The following is a 19,877-nucleotide window of genomic DNA, read 5'->3' as shown; positions in this document are numbered from 1 at the left end:
ACAAACACATGAGCTGCAATAGAGATCTGGTTTGATTCTAGCCTTTGGGTATATGTATTGGTGTGACAGAGATCATAGGCTTCCTTCTGTTACTAGTTAAATCCCTGTGGCTGCTTACAAATCACAGCACACTTGAAGAGAAGTTTGTTCAGGAGCCTATAAAATTTCCAGTGAGTGTCCAATATTCAATGAAAAATATAACTGCAATATAAACTTGTGGGCCTTAAATGAGTCAGTCCACAAAAATATTGTACATAGGTCTATACTAATTTTGACACCATTCCCTATATCGGGAATTCTCCTATAGGTCAACTGTAGGGGGAAAAAACACTGGAACTTTGTCATCAAAGCGTAAAGTATTTTCAGGAATAAAATTATTGGTTGGTGGGGTGGGGGAAAGCATCCCATAGCTTCTATGTCTTAAACAGGTCACAAAATAACTATTAAGCCAGTATTATACATATAGTTAGCCCTTAAACGATGGGGGGTTAGGAGTGCCAATACTCCACATAATAAAAACTTCACATATAACTTTGGACTCCCCCAAAACTTAATAACTACTCTTGACCAGAAGCCTCACACGTAACATACAATTGATTAACACACATTTTGTATGTTATATGTATTATATACTGTATTCCTTTTTATGTTTATTTATTTCTCTTGAATGTGAGCATGAGTGGGAGAAGGGCAGGGAGAGAGGGAGCAAGAGAGAGATCCCAAGCAGGCTCCACACTCAGTGTAGAGCTCAATCCCACAACCCTGGAATCGTGACCTGAGCCAAAATCAAGAGTGGGATGCTCAACCAACTAAGCCACCCAGGCACCCCTTTATACCGTATTCTTACAATAAAATAAGCTAGAGAAAAGAAAATGTTACTAAGGAAATCATAAGGAAGAGAAAATACATTTATAGTAGTGTACTGTATTTATTGAAAAAAGTCCATGTATAAGTGGACCCACACAGTTCCAATCGTGTTGTTCAAGGGCCAGCTGGACTTTTGATAAAGACAGAGAAGTTACCTTACCTTGTTAAAGTATCTGATGATTTTTCTAATTCTTCACACTCCATGTGAAACACACTAGAAAAAGAATCCTGAAAACAGAGGACAACATGGACTGAGAAATAAGTTTGACAATGTAATGAAATCTATCTAGATACACACATGTAAGTGTGTGTAACTGAGGAAAGATGACAATACTTGTGATATTTTTCAAGTTAGACTAAACTGACACAAGTACTCCATTCCTGACAGCCTCAAGTTGCCTTCCCATGTTCTTACCAGTTTCTGATATTCACTTGCAAAACGCTCATTTGCATACTACTTGTTTTTTGTTTTTCTACCAGGTGTTAATGAATATGGTAGCTTCAAATTTTCTCCATAGTTATTCAAAATCCACGTTTTAGCTTTTATGCATATATTGATTGCTGTTGATAGGTCTTTTTAAAAGACATATTTTATGAGATCATTAAAATAATTGTGAAGATTAGCAACACAGAGAAATACTTTGGAAGTTACATTAAAAAACAGAATACATATTCATACCCATGCTACATTTGCAACTGAATAAAGAATTGGAGGGAAACACACAAATAAAACAATGATATTAGTTTAATTTGGGGAGAGAAGAACTGAGTCCTTTCTTTCCTACATTTGGATTTTTGCTCATGTTGAAATCTTTTTAAACAAAAAGTTATTGTATAAATGGACATCAAGCCACTTGATTCCCAAACTCAACAAATTAAGTTGGTTTAAAAAGTGAACAAAATACATTAATGTTCACATTGCTGAGCTATACTGCAAAGCACCAATGATCCAAGTCAGTTGCTGCCATGGCAGATGTTAACCGGTAGGCGCATGAGCTGAATGTTAATTAAAGTGATATCGGGGCGCCTGGGTGGCGCAGTCGGTTAAGGGTCCGACTTCAGCCAGGTCACGATCTCGCGGTCCGTGAGTTCGAGCCCCGCATCAGGCTCTGGGCTGATGGCTCGGAGCCTGGAGCCTGTTTCCAATTCTGTGTCTCCCTCTCTCTCTGCCCCTCCCCCGTTCATGCTCTGTCTCTCTCTGTCCCAAAAATAAATAAACGTTAAAAAAAAAAAATTAAAAAAAAAAATTAAAAAAAATAAAGTGATATTTAAGTTGTCTAAAAAAGCAGTGTTTTACATATAACTTTCAAAAATTAAATGCTAAAAACAGGTCACGGAGCAAAAATTGTAAATTGACTTACTGCATTAATGAGTTCTGACCTGAACTTTAAAAGGATAGCTACTTGCAATCATCTCCGTATTAAGGACTTTGTAACCGACTGAAACTATGAAATAGTATCTAAGAGAATACTGACTACCTTACCACAGTAAATTCTCATTTGATATCCAGTTAATGAGACTTAGACACCCATACACCACAAAATGATTCAGAAAATGTTGAGTCATATAGTATAGTCTTACTATCTAAAACAACTTTTGAAATTTTAATATAAATATATCTTTTATTATTCTACTTCCCCAAAACCCCATCATTTCAGATATCATATATGGATTACAACAGACTATACAAGTGGTGATCCCCACTCTCTTTCCTAACCCACCAATGAAGAGCCTATTCTCAGGGTCTAAAGGAAAAAGAAAATAAATGACATAAAAAGATATATCCCAGAAGTAGTGGTTCATAGGTAAAAAGGGAAAGAAACTGCACAGAAGAAAACTGCTTTAGGCTAGGAGCTCTGATTCTAACCGTGAATTCAACTGGCCTGTCTAGAAGCAACCAGCACTCGGTGAGAATACTCCATCTTTCCACACACATCTGTTTCTTTACATTACACATCAATGGATTGAAATATGCCAATTAGAACAGTTTAGTGGTTTTCCATTGCTGGTAAAGGATTTAGGACTAACAAGTACCTTTAATAATATTGCCTCTATTGGGCCATGCCCTTTGGTTTCTAGCCGATTTCTTTTTTTTTTTTTTAATTTTTTTTTTTCAACGTTTATTTATTTTTGGGACAGAGAGAGACAGAGCATGAACGGGGGAGGGGCAGAGAGAGAGGGAGACACAGAATCGGAAACAGGCTCCAGGCTCTGAGCCATCAGCCCAGAGCCCGACGCGGGGCTCGAACTCACGGACCGCGAGATCGTGACCTGGCTGAAGTCGGACGCTTAACCGACTGCGCCACCCAGGCGCCCCTCTAGCCGATTTCTGATAAAAAGAAAATTTTATTCCCAACCCACTCAGAATGGGGGTCTACTTGTTCATCGCAACCAGGGCACCACTATTCCTGACCACAAAAGGTCTGCACACCATAATGACAATGTATTTCTCCATCAAGGTAGTGTAGTCATTGACAAAAGCAGCACACGGATATTCCCATGGTAACCACTTAGTGGACGGACACAAAGGTGAAATGGTGCATGGAAGGCATCCTCTCACCTCACCTCTACCCCTGTTCAACCAGAACAGCTCATACTCTGATTGGCTTTGCATAAACAATAAACAGTTGGGTTTTATCGAGAGATTTGAGGCTAACATGAGGTTTAAAAGCTGTGCTTTAAGGAACATAGGTTTCTGTCTTTCTAAAAATAAAGAAGTCATACTCTGTACTCACGGAGCAATCTTCATCCACTATGAAAATGGTGCATTTCTGCACCTGCATGAAAGAGATAATAGTGGCAGCTATTTTCTTTAGAATTACTTCTAATGATTGCTGTTCTTCAAAAATTAAGCTAGCAAGGTCAAGCAGCACCTAGACAAGAAAATTTAGTTTATTATTTAGTAATTGTTTGTAATTATTAAAGCAATACAATGATTTATACAATTTATAAGTTGTTTATTTACAGTCTAACAAGTTGCAACCAAGTTTGCATTCAAGTATTAAATACGTAAGTCTCTATTTACTACCAGAGCTTCCATACTGATTGTTAGTACAGTTAGTATAGTGATTACAATCACAGACTCTGAAACTGGAGTCATCAGTTTTTCATCCTGCTTTCCCTCCCTGTGAGCTTTGTGATGTAGGGCCAGTTCCTTAAAAATGGGGATAACAGTAATATAATAATATCAAATCATAGGATTATTGTAAGCACTAAATAAGTGAACATTTCTAAAGCATTTTGAATACTATCTGATACATAAAACACACTGTCATTGCTGTTGTTCCAAACTTCTGAGATCAACATTTATCAGCATTTTCACATAGCACAGTTAATACTGTCCAAAACAGACAAAATTTGAAGAGGTCCTTTTGTGATTTTTCCTGGTAATTTCTCTTTCCTTTGAATTCCATAGAATGTCTTCTAATCTCATGGAATATCTGTGTATAGAGGAGGAAGAAAGGGTGTCAAAGAAAATTTGAGGAGATGCTATGCTAGCTGAGCCCTGAGAGATAAGCAGGCATCATTTGGGTGAAGCGGGAAAGGGAAATATTTCAGTCAAAAGCAACTAAATTGAGAGAGGGTAGCATACACTATAAGTCTTAATCAAGTTTTAAGAGAAGCTATAGAGTGCGAGGAGGAGAGTTGGGGAGATGAGATTGCAGACTCAAGTGGAGAAGGAATCTCAAAAATCCTGTATGTCTTTGGAAGCAGTTTGGACTATGATGGACTGCAGGAAGAAAGTAACAGGCTTGTATCTGTGTTTGTAAAAATGGGGACTAGATTAATGGGTGGCAAGAACAGAGCAGGGAGACCAGGTAGGAAGATACTGTAGGCAAAGGCAATGGAAGATCCAATACTTTATTAACACAAGATCTAAAAAGAGAAAATATAGGGTGGGAGAGAGGAATTATCAAAGAAGTAATGAAAAAGAATTACATAGAAAGGAAGGGTTTAAGCCTCCAGATGGAAAGGGATGACCAGGTACCAGTATGACAAATGAAAAAGAGTCATATTATAAAATTAACTTGTAAAAAGAAGATATAGAGACATGATATGAAAAGCTTAGACAAAAAACAGAACAAAACAAAACACCTACACAGAGCCAAGGATCAGTACAACAGGGATGCTAGTTAGAAGACAAAAGCACCACCCCTAAATTCTGAGAAAGTGATTTTTCAGTTTATAATTTTATACCCAGCCAAACTGGTAGGATGATATAATAGGCAATTTCGAACATGCAAGGACTCAGAAAACTTACCCGATCAATACTCTTTCTCAAGAAATTAATTGAGAATATGTTGCAATAAAACAAGGGCATAAACTGAGAAAGAAGGAGTTATGGGATCCAGTGGACAACCAGTGGAGCCCTTCTGAGAAAGCAGTGAAGGAAAATTCTATGATGACACCTATACAGCAGGCAGGGGAGATATAATTCAGCTTGGAAGAGAAATGGTGGAAAACCTCAACTTTGAGATCTCCAAGGAAAAGAACTCAACAGTATGCCTAAATAATGGGGGGATTAACTAACATGGGGGTTAGTATGGGGGAAAAACTAACAACATGAAGGCTACTCTACACTCAGGGGAAAAGTTCAAGGGGAAAAAAAGGAATGGAATTCAGAAACATCATTAAAAACTGAAAGTTGTGTAACAAATGTAATATGAACATTTACATAGTCACGGTACTTATAAACACTTTATTTTAAATCACAACTTGAGAATTAAACTAAAGCTTACTAAAAGTTAACCATGGTTGTAGAACAACATATATGTTATCAATGTGGGCAACAGAAAAAGGTCTGATGAGAAAAGCAGAGGCAAGTCATGGCAGTTGGGAAGGAAAGATGAGGGATGCTAAGATCCTCATTTTACAAAGCATAGAGTCAACAGATTATGTCTCTAGTTGATAGGGCAAGAACTAACAGCCGTATCTAACATTATGAATGCAACCCATCCAGTAACTTAAAACAGATGTAATGATACTAGTGGAACAGGATAATGACAAGTACAGAGTGAGGTAAATCAAATAAATCCACCTGTTTTAAGTTAATGAATATTTTCTAACAGTGATAAAGCAACAGAGCATGGAATACAGGAAATGGAAAAAAATTATTAGAAGATACAGCTAAAATATTAAGTGGATTTTTAATCATACACATATTTTACCTGGATAAAAATTAAACAATTTTTTTAAAAAAGAATTCCTATACGCTCTCTTTAGTAATCAGACTTGCCTGATTTCTCTTGTTCTCCAGCAGTGAAGTCTCATAGAGTTGAGCATTATGAAGAACAATACCACAAAATGCCAAATAGGCAGCAAAGTCCTAGAAAACAGGGAAGACAACAGCCAAATTAAGAACTGTCTACAAAACTGTCTTGTTATATTATCTGAAACACAGAAGGCATCCCAAAGTATTTATAGCTGAAATAAATATTAGAAAGCCCAAAGGGTCCATGTTAATTCTGCACAGAATTAGGAACTGATGCAGAGCAAGTGTTAGCTAACTGGTACAGTAAGTAGATGACCAGTATTAACACCATCCCCTAAAGTCATACACTAGTTACAAATTACCAAGGAGAAAACGGGAGGGAGTAGGACACAGATCTCTTTATGCCATTTGAAACTGAAATTCACCCTATGCAAAATTTGGTGTTGTCTCTGAATGATATTAAGAGCTGGATCTGTGCTGAGACTATATAAATAGCCTGTAACTTATTACTGGGACTAATGAAAGCTAACATACTTATTGGGAGAATACTGGCAGTAACAGTCCCATATGTTGTATATAATATTAGCTTCAGTATATTTTTTAACACGGATCGTCATCCACAGTACACTATTTTATAGTGGTATACTCACAATTATATTAATTATTGACTAAAACAAGTCTGTCCATGGCATACTTTATTTACAATTATACTTATTTTGCCCAGAGATGATACAGCCTATGAATGCAACTCTTTCAAGAAGGGATTACCTTAATGGGAAAATGATGAAATATAAATACAAAGCCATTCTAGAACCATGTTCCCCACCAAATATTCTCAGGTGTCATTAACAGAATAGGAGACTAGATGTCTATTACACTGATTTTAAAAGGTACTTGCTATGTTCTGAAGAAATTAAAACATGGGGACCAACATAAGTGCCAGTACGGCCTACACCATGGAGACAAAAATAACTCTGTCTTGTTTGAATGTCTTCCAAACGTTCCTACTAATTTTCAGGGGAGGGACATAAATAGCGACAGTCTTGAATAAGAAGAATTCAGTAGGCTCCACGATATACATATAATTACATATTCAGGAAGAGAAATAATAAAACCTACTGACAGAATGAAGTTATAAACAGGTTTAGGGGCTTCCGTCCTTAAACGGGAAGCATGTCGATGTGGTGCATGGAATGTATTCCTTCAGAGTTGGATGGGAAGAGTAATAAAATAATGCTGACTGCCGCTCTTTCTGAAGCTAAATTCACATCATCCAGCCTGAATTCACACCTTGGCGCCCCACCGTCTGTGTGCAAAGCTTATAAAACATTCTGAAATTTGCTTCCCCAGGAGGCAATTCCAATTTTTAGCTGACCTGGAGTTCTGAACTTGGAGCTTCAGGGGTTTTTACTCAGCATTGACTTTATTTATAGCAGTGATGAAAGGTAAATGAGATAGTTAAAATACCGTGTCACCCTCTGTATGGCCCCAACATGCACACAGCCCTTGGGGGGCAGGGGACTTGGTGACACAGTGAGGAGGTAGTTGGGGGTTTCTGAGGACTGACTACCCCTAGGACCTCAAAGTCAGCACTGTAGTTAGCCATAGGAAAGAGACACTTTTGAACATTTCAGACCATTTTAAACCGTGATTTTTTTGTGATCAACAATTTCAGCAATAGCTAAGTCTATATACACTAAAAAGAGAAAACATCTTCCTACACTGACATCACAGCAGACATAAGTTTTGGTACCTTTTCATCTTTTTCAGTGAATGTCCCACCATTTCCCGATCTCTTGTTGATGGCCTGGGCTACACCAACAACCTGGTATAAGGACAAAAAAGTGGCAATTTCACTGACTGAAATTACTGGTATAAATTCACCGAAATGTGTTTATGGAGGGATTTCTACGTGTGCTTTTTTTTTTTTAACGTTTATTTATTTTTGAGACAGAGAGAGAGACAGAGCATGAACAGGGGAGCAGCAGAGAGAAAGGGAGACACAGAATCTGAAACAGGCTCCAGGCTCTGAGCTGTCAGCACAGAGCCCGATGCGGGGCTCGAACTCACAGACTGTGAGATCATGACCTGAGCCGAAGTCGGATGCTTAAACGACCAAGCCACCTAGGCGCCCCTACGTATGCTTTAAAATAGCAACAAACTTTGAAACCAAAACAAAACCCCTCAGCTTTGAACTAGTTCTGTATCATTTGCTACATCCTTTTTTTTTAATTTATATATTTTAAATGTTTATTTATCTATTTTGAGAGAGAGAGAGAGAGGGAAAGAGAGGGAAAGAGAGAGAATGCAAGCCAGGAGAGTGGCACAGAGAAAGGGAGAGAGAATCCCAAGCAGGCTCCATGCTCAGCGTGAGTGAGCCGATGTGGGGCTCAATTCCACGATAATGAGATCATAACCTGAGCCGAAGTCAAGAGTTGGAGACTTAACTGACAGAGTTACCCACATGCCCCTGTCTTGTCTAATAAGAATTCGAATGTTGTCAGCTTTTTGGGTCCCACCATATTTGATTCTGTGACTTCACTCTGCATTGTGGGAAATATTGTTGGCCGTCACATTTTAAGTGAATATTTTTCAAGATTTTTGGATGAAAAATAAACTGTAAATTTCTGTCACATCCAAATTAAATGTGTGATAAAATGAACATGTTATATTAGCTTTAAATATAATATTTCAAATGGTTTAGTTAAACATGGTCTTTTACTAAAAATGATACAGGATCCAGTGGCCAATTAGGGTGAAAAATAATTTCTAATGTAGGGGTGTAGTCCAACTTCCTTTGAAACTTCTGACCTTAAATATTGTTTTACCCCCAATAGGCTTATTTTTGGGAAAAGAGGTTTTCTTGAAAACCCAACACAGGAATTAACAGGCTGAGTCTTACTTCCAATGAATCAAAGGTAAACTGTATCTTAAGAAGACTGAGCTCAAACTCTAGGAATATGTCTTAAGTTTCCACAAAAGGTGTAGCAACTAAGAACCTTCTCTTCCTTCTGCTTGAAAGTGTATTTTACTTACCTGTTTAATTCCAGATTCAGTCTGAATAATTGCTTTAGTCTTTTAAAGATCTTCAAAACTTACCTTTTGTTTTTTTCCTCCTTCCTCTTAGGAATTCTACTTTCTCCTTCCTTGTGTGATTTAATATCAGTGGAACAGCTATTATCCCCTAAATGGTTACACTTTAGAAAAATAAAGCCCTTGGTTTTGTGTGTGTGGCTCACCCTTTTTTCCTCAGCTCCTTCTGGTCCCTTAGCTCTAAAAAACGATATAAAATTCTTGGCTAGGAGAGCAGAACAAGGAAGGGGAAATGCATTTTTATTTGATGTAGTTTTCTGATCTTCTCAACACCCTTCCTCCATGACCCATGACAGAGTAAAGGGATGTTAAAAAAAAAAAAAAAGCAGAATTCCCCAATTGTCCTGTACCTTTTTGTTGTCTTTAGTTCAACTCTCCCTTTTTTTGTGTGTACCCTTTAGCTCTTGAAAATGGCTAACAGATGTTCAGATGCTCCAATCTCAATGACTAAATGCACACAAAAACTTATGTCTATGGTCAAAAATGTCTGGGTTGCAGATTAGCATGTTTACCTGAGTGTAACTGACAGGAGCCACTTGAGGGTCACTGGGGTCTAATACACAGTGCGATCAGTACAGCCTGGTTATTTCAACTACTGAGGTGTCTACTCTGTACTGAGGAGAGACAACAGTGGGGAGAAAGACTACTCTGAAGGAGCTCTGGGTCAAGAACGGGTGATGCACAAACATACACTTAAGGCACATAGGACGGTGTGATCAGTTCAATGATACAGATGCCCACAGACTGCTATGAGTACAGAAGGGGGCACATAATATGGGTAAAGAGGCATTTTCTCAGACATGATAACATATGAGTTTTCATTTGTCTTTAGTAAACGGCTTTATAAAAGAAAGACTTAAATTTTAAATCTTCATTTTAAGGAAGGGAAGTTTACAAACAGATACAAAGAGTCTTAGGCAAACCTTCTCAGATGATTACGCAGTATAAAAAAGGATGCAGTAATGCACTACATGCATGTGGAGCTGTGTGAGGCAATGTACTCAAGCTAGAAAGTAAAGTTCCCACTCATTCAAAAATAGAAAGACACAAAAAGCTAGTTGTTTATTAAATGGTCACCAAACTGTATTAACGTCTTAGTTGATCATGATGTCACCATAAATTGACAGTGAGAGAACAGTTAATTTCCTAGTCTTAAAAGAGGCAAATCAGTGGCATAATGTATTTTCTGAAATCAAGACCAGTAAAAATGATAACATTGGTCAGTTTAGATCACTAGAGTCTCTTGAGAATGAGAACAAAGCCGGTGTGGGCTAATGAGCTCATTATGGTCCAAGGCTGCAGGCTACAGATAACCCTCAACCTGGTCAGTGATCTGCAGACTGACCTGGGGTGGTAGGCGAGAGCTGGGAGGGGCAGGGGATAAATATTTTCGAAGTGGGTCGGTGAGCATCAACCTCTACCAGAGAAGCAGGATCAAAGCATGGCCTGTTCCCAGTGTGCCTGCAGCAACTTCATTTAAGTAGAAGAGAACTTCAAACAAGGCTTCTTCGGTGCACTTGAAGATGATCCCTTCGGCTCTTCCTGTATTAAAATTTGTATGCCAATTTCAACCTCAGTTTCAATCCGCACGTTTGATACTCAGAACTGTTTATATGATAAACATTTTTCTAACCATGGGCTAAAAAGTTTTCTCGGTAGTTAAAACAACAGTGTCCTTGAAACCATACTATCAGTCATTATTCACAATTTTCAACCAACACAAGAGTGTTCACATGGTTCAATAACTATTTTCCATTCTGGAATTTCTATCAGATTCATTTTTCAAATCTGTCTATTCCTCCTCCTCCTCCTTCTCTTATAAATACTAAGTCCTTCATCTCTTTGCCTGAGAGTTCATCTTTAGCAAGGGGTGTTTTCCACAGGAGTCCCACCTTCCCTGAGTCATGAAGCATCTGTGCCCAGTGACTTCCTGTTTGTCTTGGCACTGCTTTGGGAGTGTGAATGTGAACTCCATACCTGTGTAGAGCACAGGCTCATGTTCTCATGGTTCACAGGTGCCTCTTCTTTCTCTCACAGCAGCAGGCAGGAGACAAGCTTCCTTGAGGCTTCTCCTGTCTGCTGGCGGAGTTTGCCAGGCCCATTTTCATGAATGAAACCATCACTCATCTAGGCTTCCCCTCCCTGCCCCTCCATGCTATTCCTGCAGAGTGTATGCATTCCATAGCCTGCGGATGCTACCCCTGGACATTCGTCACTATCCTGAATCTCAGATCCTCGTGAGCCCATCTGGCCAGGACTCCATGCTCACATTTCTTATCTTGGGTTCCCCTCTGTGTCTGACACCAGTGGGTTTTCCCTTTCTTGAGCGCATCTGTAATTTGTAAACTTGTTCTTGGTAAAATTTTATCTTCTACTTGTTTCCAGAATTGTGGAGGGGTATTCTTCTGCATCTGTACAGTCTGGCCAACAGACCAGAAATCTTGTTTATAGGCTTTAAAGCCTACTTTGTATTCCCTCAACACCAGATCTTTACTATATTGAATTCCCCTGACCCACAATTTTTTTTCCCTCTAATATTAAACAAGATATTTACTTTTAGGCAATGTCATGGAATAAGGATTTCCAATGATGAATTTTTCAACCTTTCTGGTAACCAATTACTTCTCTTACTAATAATTTTACAGATTCAGATATTGAGGTTAATTTAAGAGACAATTAATTAAATATAACTGGTATTAAAAACACAGGCATGTTCTTCAAAGAGTTATTAGACCAAGAACATATATCTAATACATACATGTGCCTCCATCCCCAGATGGATGACATTTTAAAAACAGCACTGATTTAAAAAAAAAAAAAAACAGGTAAAAATAGGAGAAAAAGTGTAGCATTTGTCCAAGATCACATAATTCAGTAAAAGACCAAAAAGAGTTTAATTCTCTGAAATTCAAGGATCCTAAGCAAAACTAGCACCTTCTGCCCTCCTTGTGTTGATTGCCTTCTTCGGTCATCTACTGCCCCTTTAAACAAATTAGCTCATTGCCTTCAAGCCAAGTAACTGCTAACCATAGGCTTTTTAAATGTCAGTTTCGAACGATCGCCTTTATGGCAAGTGTGTGTCAGACCTCATATCTGAGAGGCAAAGCCCTTTAAAAGTATTAGTTTCCACATCAGAAAGCCCAATCCCTCTGCCTACCTGCTGGCTACCTGGATCCTCAAATGGCAGTACTCTATGCTATTTTTTTTTTGAAGCACAAAGAAACTTCTGTTTTCTATTTTACTGGCACTTTGCACAGCATAAATGGATATTATGTCCTCACAGGGTCAAGTGTTCTTTTAGGAATGCAAAGGGCAAGACTTGACTCTCACTGAGTGAACAGTGTGGAATGTGACAGCTGGTCAATTCAGGGGCAACTGATCATTGCCACAGTGAGCAATTTCTTCTTCAATTAGCAGCTGCCCCAGACACTTACTGAGGCCATACATCAATCTCAATACACTTCCTTATTCTCAATTCCAGGGGACACTCAGGATGGAAGCTAAAAATGCAAGGGAAGAAAGGAACAGACTCTACAATTTTTAGCTATCCTTCTCTCCCATCCATGGAATGCCACTATCAGAATGACAGGGCCCCTAGACCAGGTATAACCTGAGCCAAAACATTATTTCACCAAGAAAATGCAAATTTAATACATACAGGAGCCAGTGGAGAAGTCTCCCCAGTGTTCTTTTCAAAAATTTACTTGACTCAGTCATTCATCCAACAAAAAATATTTTTATTCAAAAAATAATCTCTGAGTCTCTCATATATCAGTGATTGTTCTGGGCAACGAAGACCCAGCAGAGCACAAGACAGATAGAAACCCATGTCCTCATGGAGGTGACATTCTACTTAGAGCGTTAGGCTTGGAAGAGAATCTCACCCATATACCACCTTCTCCTTCTGTTTTACAAGTAAGCAAACTGAAAGTGACAGAGTTGGTATGACCAATCCGGGCTTTCTCACCTCTCTTCCAAATCCTAGACAATCATTAAATTATGGCCATAGTCCATGTGGTAGGCAAAATAATGTCCCCCAAAGATGTTCTCCTTCTAATCCCCAGAACCTGTGATTATGTTACCTTAAATGGCAAACAGGAACTTTGCAGATGCAATTAACTTAAGGATCTAGAGATGGAGAGATTATCCTGACTCATCTGGGTGGGTCCTCCAACTGTAATCACAAGCATCCTTATGAGGGAAAGCAGGAGGCAGAAGAGTTGGAGTCAGAGATTTGAAGATGCTTGGTTGCAGGTTTTGAAGACAGAAGAAAGGGCCACAGGCCAAGGGATGTAAGCAGCTTGTAGAAGCTGGAAAAGGCAAGAGAACAGATTCTTCCCCTAGAGACTCCACACAGGAACACAATACTCTGACACCTTGATGTTAGCCCAGTGAGACCTGTTTTAGACTCAGACATCCAAAACTGTATGATAATACACTTGTGTGTTGTTTTAAGCCACTAAATTTCTGGTAGTTTTTTTTTTTACAGAGGCAATAAGAAACTAACACATCCCATTAGAATCATTCTCCATTCCTTTTTCACTTTCCGTCACTCCACTCTGTATCTTGTGCTTCACCATCTAAATCCTCACTCTCTTTGAGAGCCCTGACATATCATTGCTAATTGTTTTTCTGCCTTTAGTCAACCTTTGACACGCATGCCAAATTTATCTTCTTGGGACACTGCTCTGCACATACAAATCACCTTTTTACTCAAAACATTGTAATGTTCCATCCATCTAAAGGATGAAAACTGATGATGGATTCCACACCCTCAGCCTCAAACAAGATCACTTAAACGGGTCTTTGAATTAGAACGCTATGATGACCTTTGTTCACATCATTCCTTGAAATATTACCTTCCCCTTTCTCTACTGAGGCAGAGTCTACAGAAAGCTTCCCTTGAAACCCTTCTGAAATTCTGTGTGGCAGCTGGGTATGCCATACATTTCACAATGAGGTATTCTCATTTTTAACCTCGTTTTCTCTCCTCTCATCCCGGCTCTCCAACTAGATTGTTTTCTAAGGACATGATTTATATCTATGCCTTATTGTAGCATTGGTACTTTGCTTTGTCCCGAATGCACTCAATGCTTGATGGAGATTTGCTGTTGACGATAATGGGAAAGTGTCAGAGGGATCAAATACTTGTTAGGGTGATGTACTTACTCAACAATTCACATTCGAATAATAGTTAATTATATCTGCCCATTTTCTTTCTCTGCCTTTTGCTTGATATTAAGTGATCTCTCCACATCTGAGAACTGATGTGGCAGTAAGAAGTTTATGCTGTTAATAATCCTTTAGTTATGGAGCTGGAACTTAGGGCCTAGAAGGACTTCGGGAGAGTGGCAAAGAAAAGCTTAAGATTGTTCGTTTTAACACTTAATTTTAAAAATACAGAAAATCACAGAGAATAAGATAATAAACATCCATATCTCTGTCACCTAGAACAGTGGCAGTGTGGGGCTTGTTAAACACAGCTTGCTGGACCCCACTCCACAGGTTCAGATTACCAGATCTGGGTTGGGGCTCGAGAATCTGTATTTCTCAAAGCTCTCAGGTGATGCCACATGCTCCTGGTCCAAAGATAAAAGACACTTTGAGAATCACTAATAAAGAACTACAAGGTGTTACTATTTGAGGATGTTTCCTTTTTTGAATTAATCTAAGAAAATTAAATTGGACTTTCTCCTTCCAGGGCCATTCTTCTTTCTCCCATCTTTCCTTCCCAGAGTCAACCCCTAACATTGCATTCCTAAGAAATATATGAATCTATAACAAGACCTAGTACTTTCATCTTTCAAAAAGGTTACTCAAATAAAATAATAAGAAATGCATAATTTTGCAACCTATTATTATATTCAATGTTGTTTTTCAATCAGTTCATATATAGATCTAGTTCATTCATTTTATATATAAGGTTGTATTCCATACCAAATTTTATTCATCTAATCCCCAAATGATGGATGTTTGGGTTGTTTCCAATTTTTTGCTATTAGAATTCTAAAAAAACATCTATGGTGAACATCTCTATATGGGTCTGCTTGTGCACATACATAAGAGTTTCTTTGTTGAAATCTTCAGAGGGATTATAGAAGTTATACCTTTATGAGCAATGCTTAAGAATTTTTGTTAACCTTACATTCTAACCAGCCCCTAGTATTATCAGGCTTTTAAATTTTTGGCCATCTGACAGCTATACAAATGTGTTTCACTGTTGCTTTAATTTGCATCTTCCTGATTACTAGAGAGAATGAACAGCTTTCAAATTTTTATTATCTATTGGCTCTCCTGTGTTGCCTATGTGTAATTTTGTGAATTCTGACCGTTCTGTTGTTGTTTGGCTTTTATTAATAAATTTGAGAATCAAGGTTTGATTTTTTTTAATGACTAGCAAGACTGACTTTATTTGTTTGTGATCCATGTTATCCATTTATACGTATAAGCACCACTACACCTACCGTTTCTCTCAAGAATATGTCTATGGATCTTCCAAGGTTGCAGACAACACAAGTATGAATACAGGAGAAGTGGACGCTTTTACTTTATTCTCATGGCCCGAGAGGCTAGGAAGAGGCAGCCAAGTTGAAAAGAAACTTTGAGAAAGTTACAAGATATAAACAGCAATGTCCTTAGGATAACTGACATGAGAAATACATGATTAATGGCCAATATCTCTAATACAGTTAATAAATCTATCCCCAGCCAAAAAAATTCATAATCCTAAAAAGTCTGCTATTTATAAAAGGGAGAAGGAAGGGCCTGATATATGACAGGCACTTTGTATCTGTTAATTCATTTAACCTTTGCCACAACTCTTTCAGGTAGACACAATTATTCCCATTTTATCACAGAGGTAGCTGATGTTCGGAAAAGTTAAATAGGAGTCCAAGAATGTGCAGACCCAGATGCTCTGCAGGTGTGATCCCAAACCTAGTTCTTTCTACTACTCCCCCCAAAGGGAAAGCAAAACCTGCACTAATATAAAATACAGGTTCTTAAGTACTATTCTTCAAAGGGATCGTGAAGACCAAGGATTTTGGAAATTTGCTGTCTGCAAATCCCATACATATGCTTATCTTGTTAATGTGTATTTTCACCAAAGGGAATGGAACAATTTCAAAGTTATGACTTTAAGAAACAAAGATCCAAAATAGCAGACAAATCAAAAGTTGTTTTGACTTCCATTATAAATCTTATGTCATATCTTTATATCCAAGAACCTCTTATGCAACATAAAAAGGTCCTGTATTTCAGGGATATATAATACACTCTCAAAAATAAGTAGATTCTTCAAGAAAAAACAGAATTAATCTATGGTAACAGAAATCAGCACAGTGTTGTCCATAGTTTGTGAGATATCTTAATTGGGGTGTTAGCTTCACAGATGTATACACATTTGTCAAACTCATCAAATTGTACACTAAGATCTGTGTACTTCACTGTATATAAAACTTAACTCAGTTTTCAAAAGTCTTAAAGTAATTTTTTTAATTGTAGAGAGAAAGTATGAGCTGGGGACAGGGGCAGAGAGAGAGAGAGAGAGAGAGAGAGAGAATCTTAAGCAGGCTTCATGCTAGCATGGAGCCTGAGCAAGGTTTGATCCCATGACCTTGGCATGACCTGAGCCAAAATCAAGAGTTGGACGCCCAACAGACTGAGCCACCCAGGTGCCCCTTAAAAAGTAAATTTATAATTGCTGATGGTATATGAAAGTGATGGTCCTTGAACCGAGTTCCCAGCTGTCTTGGTAATGGTGAAGCAGACAAAGGTTCTGGCCACTTGCTCTGTGTTATTAGGCAGGATGGATGTTCCCCAGATAGGGCCAGAACAAATCCGGCCTCTGGGGGTGAGTAGCTGTCCTGCCCTAGGAACATCCAGTGGGAGTGGTGCCACCCCGAGACTGGGTTCCTTCCAGACAAGGGGATGCTGGGCATAATTCTTGATCCTAGTGTTTATTCTCATCCCTTTACACAAAAAATCCCTCTCCCCTGCCAAATACTAGACTCTCTGCCTCACTAGCTTTTAAGCAATGAGGTAAAAGTCTTAAATCTAGAACCACAGGAACCTTTTGCCTTCTTATTAGACCTTTCTGTCCCTTGGGATACAGAGACTCAATCCTGAGACAGAGCAGCACATGGCCACTGTGCAAAGTCTCCTTACATGCCTTTAAAAATTGCCAGAGACACGAAAGTTACATGGCAGAGAAGAGCTTGCCGTCTTTCCCATGGCAGGGTATGTTCAGTGTTTACCGTTATTTAACTTTCCATTCCCCCATTTGTCTGGCCTGGCCACCCTTCATAAAGGGAGGAAACAGACATTTTTCTGAACCTTCACTAGGTGAAGAGCTCAGTGGTGGGCACTGTCACATTCCTTGTCTCACTAGGACCTTTAAAACCACCCTCTGTGTTTGTACTTCATGTTGAAACTTTACAGATGAGTCACCTAAGGCACAGAGAGGTGAAGAAACTTGCTCAAAGGAATCGCTGATCATAAGCCAGCACTCAAGACTAAATCATTTTTGCTACAAATTCAGAGCTCTCTCTTTCAAACTCTCTCTCCCTCTCTCTCTCTGCCTAATTGGGACTAAGTCCAAAATAACAAAAAATACTATATATTTGATGTATATTATATAACTGTACTTTGTGTCAGAATAAATCTACCACTCTTTGTGCCCACCCTTATACATGATATTGCCAAAAATGCCTTCAGAGCCTGGGATCTATTTGATAACTAAGATTTATTTTCAGGGTGGTGTCCTGCAACCTGCCAGCTGCTGGCCTGCACAGCACAGGCTTACCTCTGGATGGTGTTGTTGGATTTGGACTCTGTTAAACCAGGGTCAAGTCTGTTCCACCACTGCCTGCACTTGTAAGAGGTCCACGTCTCTACAGCCTGGTAAGATGCTGTACTAATAAACCTTCCTGATAATTACACAGTAAAGTGGTGTGACCATAGTGTGCACTAAACACAAACAGAGAAGTAACACAGCAAAAGTGGCAAAAAAAAGCAAGTTTCATGCATCAAAACACAAAATAGGCTGAATCTCATTTACAAACTAGAGCTGGCATCAAAGATTTTGTGAGACCATCTCCTTTGTTAAAGCTGAACTGAGTATTCACATCCCTGCTCTCACCTGTACCGGTCCAGCTAACCAGCTCCCGGCCATGAGAAGCTAGATACCCATATCATTTAGCTTAAGAGATCCAGATCCAGGGCAAAAAGAATGTATGTGCATATTTATGATCTTTATTTTTTTTTTTTTTTACATTCAACAAATCCTTCACATAGAGAATATAGCCTGTTATGTCACCATAGCCAAAACATAATTTTATCTCTAGGTGTTTTTTCCTTCACATGGAAGATGAGCCTGCGAAGGTAATCATACATGAAAGTTCATATGCAGACATCTGTCTCACTAGCAAAACTCCTAATTGTAGGTGCTGCTGGCAAAAAAGACATGCCCTCCCCCACACAGCTGTGCCAGATAATATACAAAGAAGTTAACAGTATTTGGAATCATTGTTTGCAACTCTGCCTTTTATTATTATATTACCCCAGTCTGTAATTTGCATTTTCAAAAACTAAAATAGGAAAAGAGCTGGGTGGTAGCTTTTCAGGTACAACCATTAATAAAGATGAAAGAAGGTAATTACTTCATGGTAAGAAAAATGCAGCCTTAGAATAAAGATGAGGTGGGTCTATATTCCAGTTCTGCCACAGAGAAGACACGTAATATTGGGAAATTTCCTGTATTTGACCAAGTCCACCTTTCCTCATCTAAAATGGAGATGGTACATCAGGGAAATACAAATCAAAACCACAATGAGATACTACCTTACACCTGTCAGAATGGCTAACATTAACAACTCAGGCAACAACATATGTTGGTGAGGATGCGGAGAAGGAGGATCTCTTTTGCATTGTTGGTGGGAATGTAAGCTGCTGCAGCCACTCTGGAAAACAGTATGGAGGTTCCTCAAAAAACTAAAAATAGAACTACCCTACGACCCAGCAATTGCACTATTAGGCATTTATCCAAGGGATACAGGTGTGCTGTTTCGAAGGGACACATGCACCCCCATGTTTATAGCAGCACTATCAACAATAGCCAAAGTATGGAAAGAGCCCAAATGTCGATCGATGGATGAATGGATAAAGAGGATGTGGTATATATACACAATGGAGTATTACTCGGCAATCAAAAAGAATGAAATCTTGCCATTTGCAACTATGCGGATGGAACTGGAGGGTATTAGGCAAGTGAAACTGGTCAGTCAGAGAAAGACAAAAATCATATGACTTCACTCATATGAGGACTTTAAGAGACAAAACAGATGAACATAAGGGAAGGGAAACAAAAATGACATAAAAACAGGGAGGGGGACAAAACAGAAGAGACTCATAAATATGGAGAACAAACTGAGGGTTGCTAGAGGGGTTGTGGGAGGGGGGATGGGCTAAATGGGTAAGGGGCACTAAGGAATCTACTCCTGAAATCATTGTTACACTATATGCTAACTAACTTGGATGTAAATTTTTAAAAATAAAAAAAAAATAAAATTAAAATAGAGATGGTAATATCAACAAAAAGTATTATTACTGAGCTCTTAAGAGGCAGCATGAAGCTCCCAGCCATAATGCCATTTAACATGTAGCCTTGATTAAATTTCTACTTGCCATCCCTTAACTTGTCAATTTG

At 38.6% G+C, this 19,877-nt stretch overlaps 1 protein-coding gene across 6 annotated transcripts in view; it reads right to left on the bottom strand.

Annotated features, from left to right (window-relative positions):
* Nucleotides 1-19,877, bottom strand: part of PDE5A (phosphodiesterase 5A) — a 142,647-nt gene that overhangs the window by 78,647 nt on the left and 44,123 nt on the right. For all 6 annotated transcript variants that reach the window (XM_043569467.1, XM_043569437.1, XM_043569486.1 and 3 more), the window contains exons 4-7: nucleotides 7,833-7,904; nucleotides 6,104-6,193; nucleotides 3,603-3,740; nucleotides 1,028-1,095 (exon numbers count right to left, since the gene is read on the bottom strand). In XM_043569467.1, the coding sequence (XP_043425402.1) occupies nucleotides 1,028-1,095; nucleotides 3,603-3,740; nucleotides 6,104-6,193; nucleotides 7,833-7,904 (368 nt within the window). The remainder of the gene's footprint in view (nucleotides 1-1,027; nucleotides 1,096-3,602; nucleotides 3,741-6,103; nucleotides 6,194-7,832; nucleotides 7,905-19,877) is intronic.

Source organism: Prionailurus bengalensis, chromosome B1, assembly GCF_016509475.1.
Source record: "Prionailurus bengalensis isolate Pbe53 chromosome B1, Fcat_Pben_1.1_paternal_pri, whole genome shotgun sequence".
Classification (NCBI taxonomy): Eukaryota; Metazoa; Chordata; class Mammalia; order Carnivora; family Felidae; genus Prionailurus; species Prionailurus bengalensis.
Note: the sequence above shows the minus strand (reverse complement) of the source record. Positions and strands in the feature narration are given on the sequence as shown.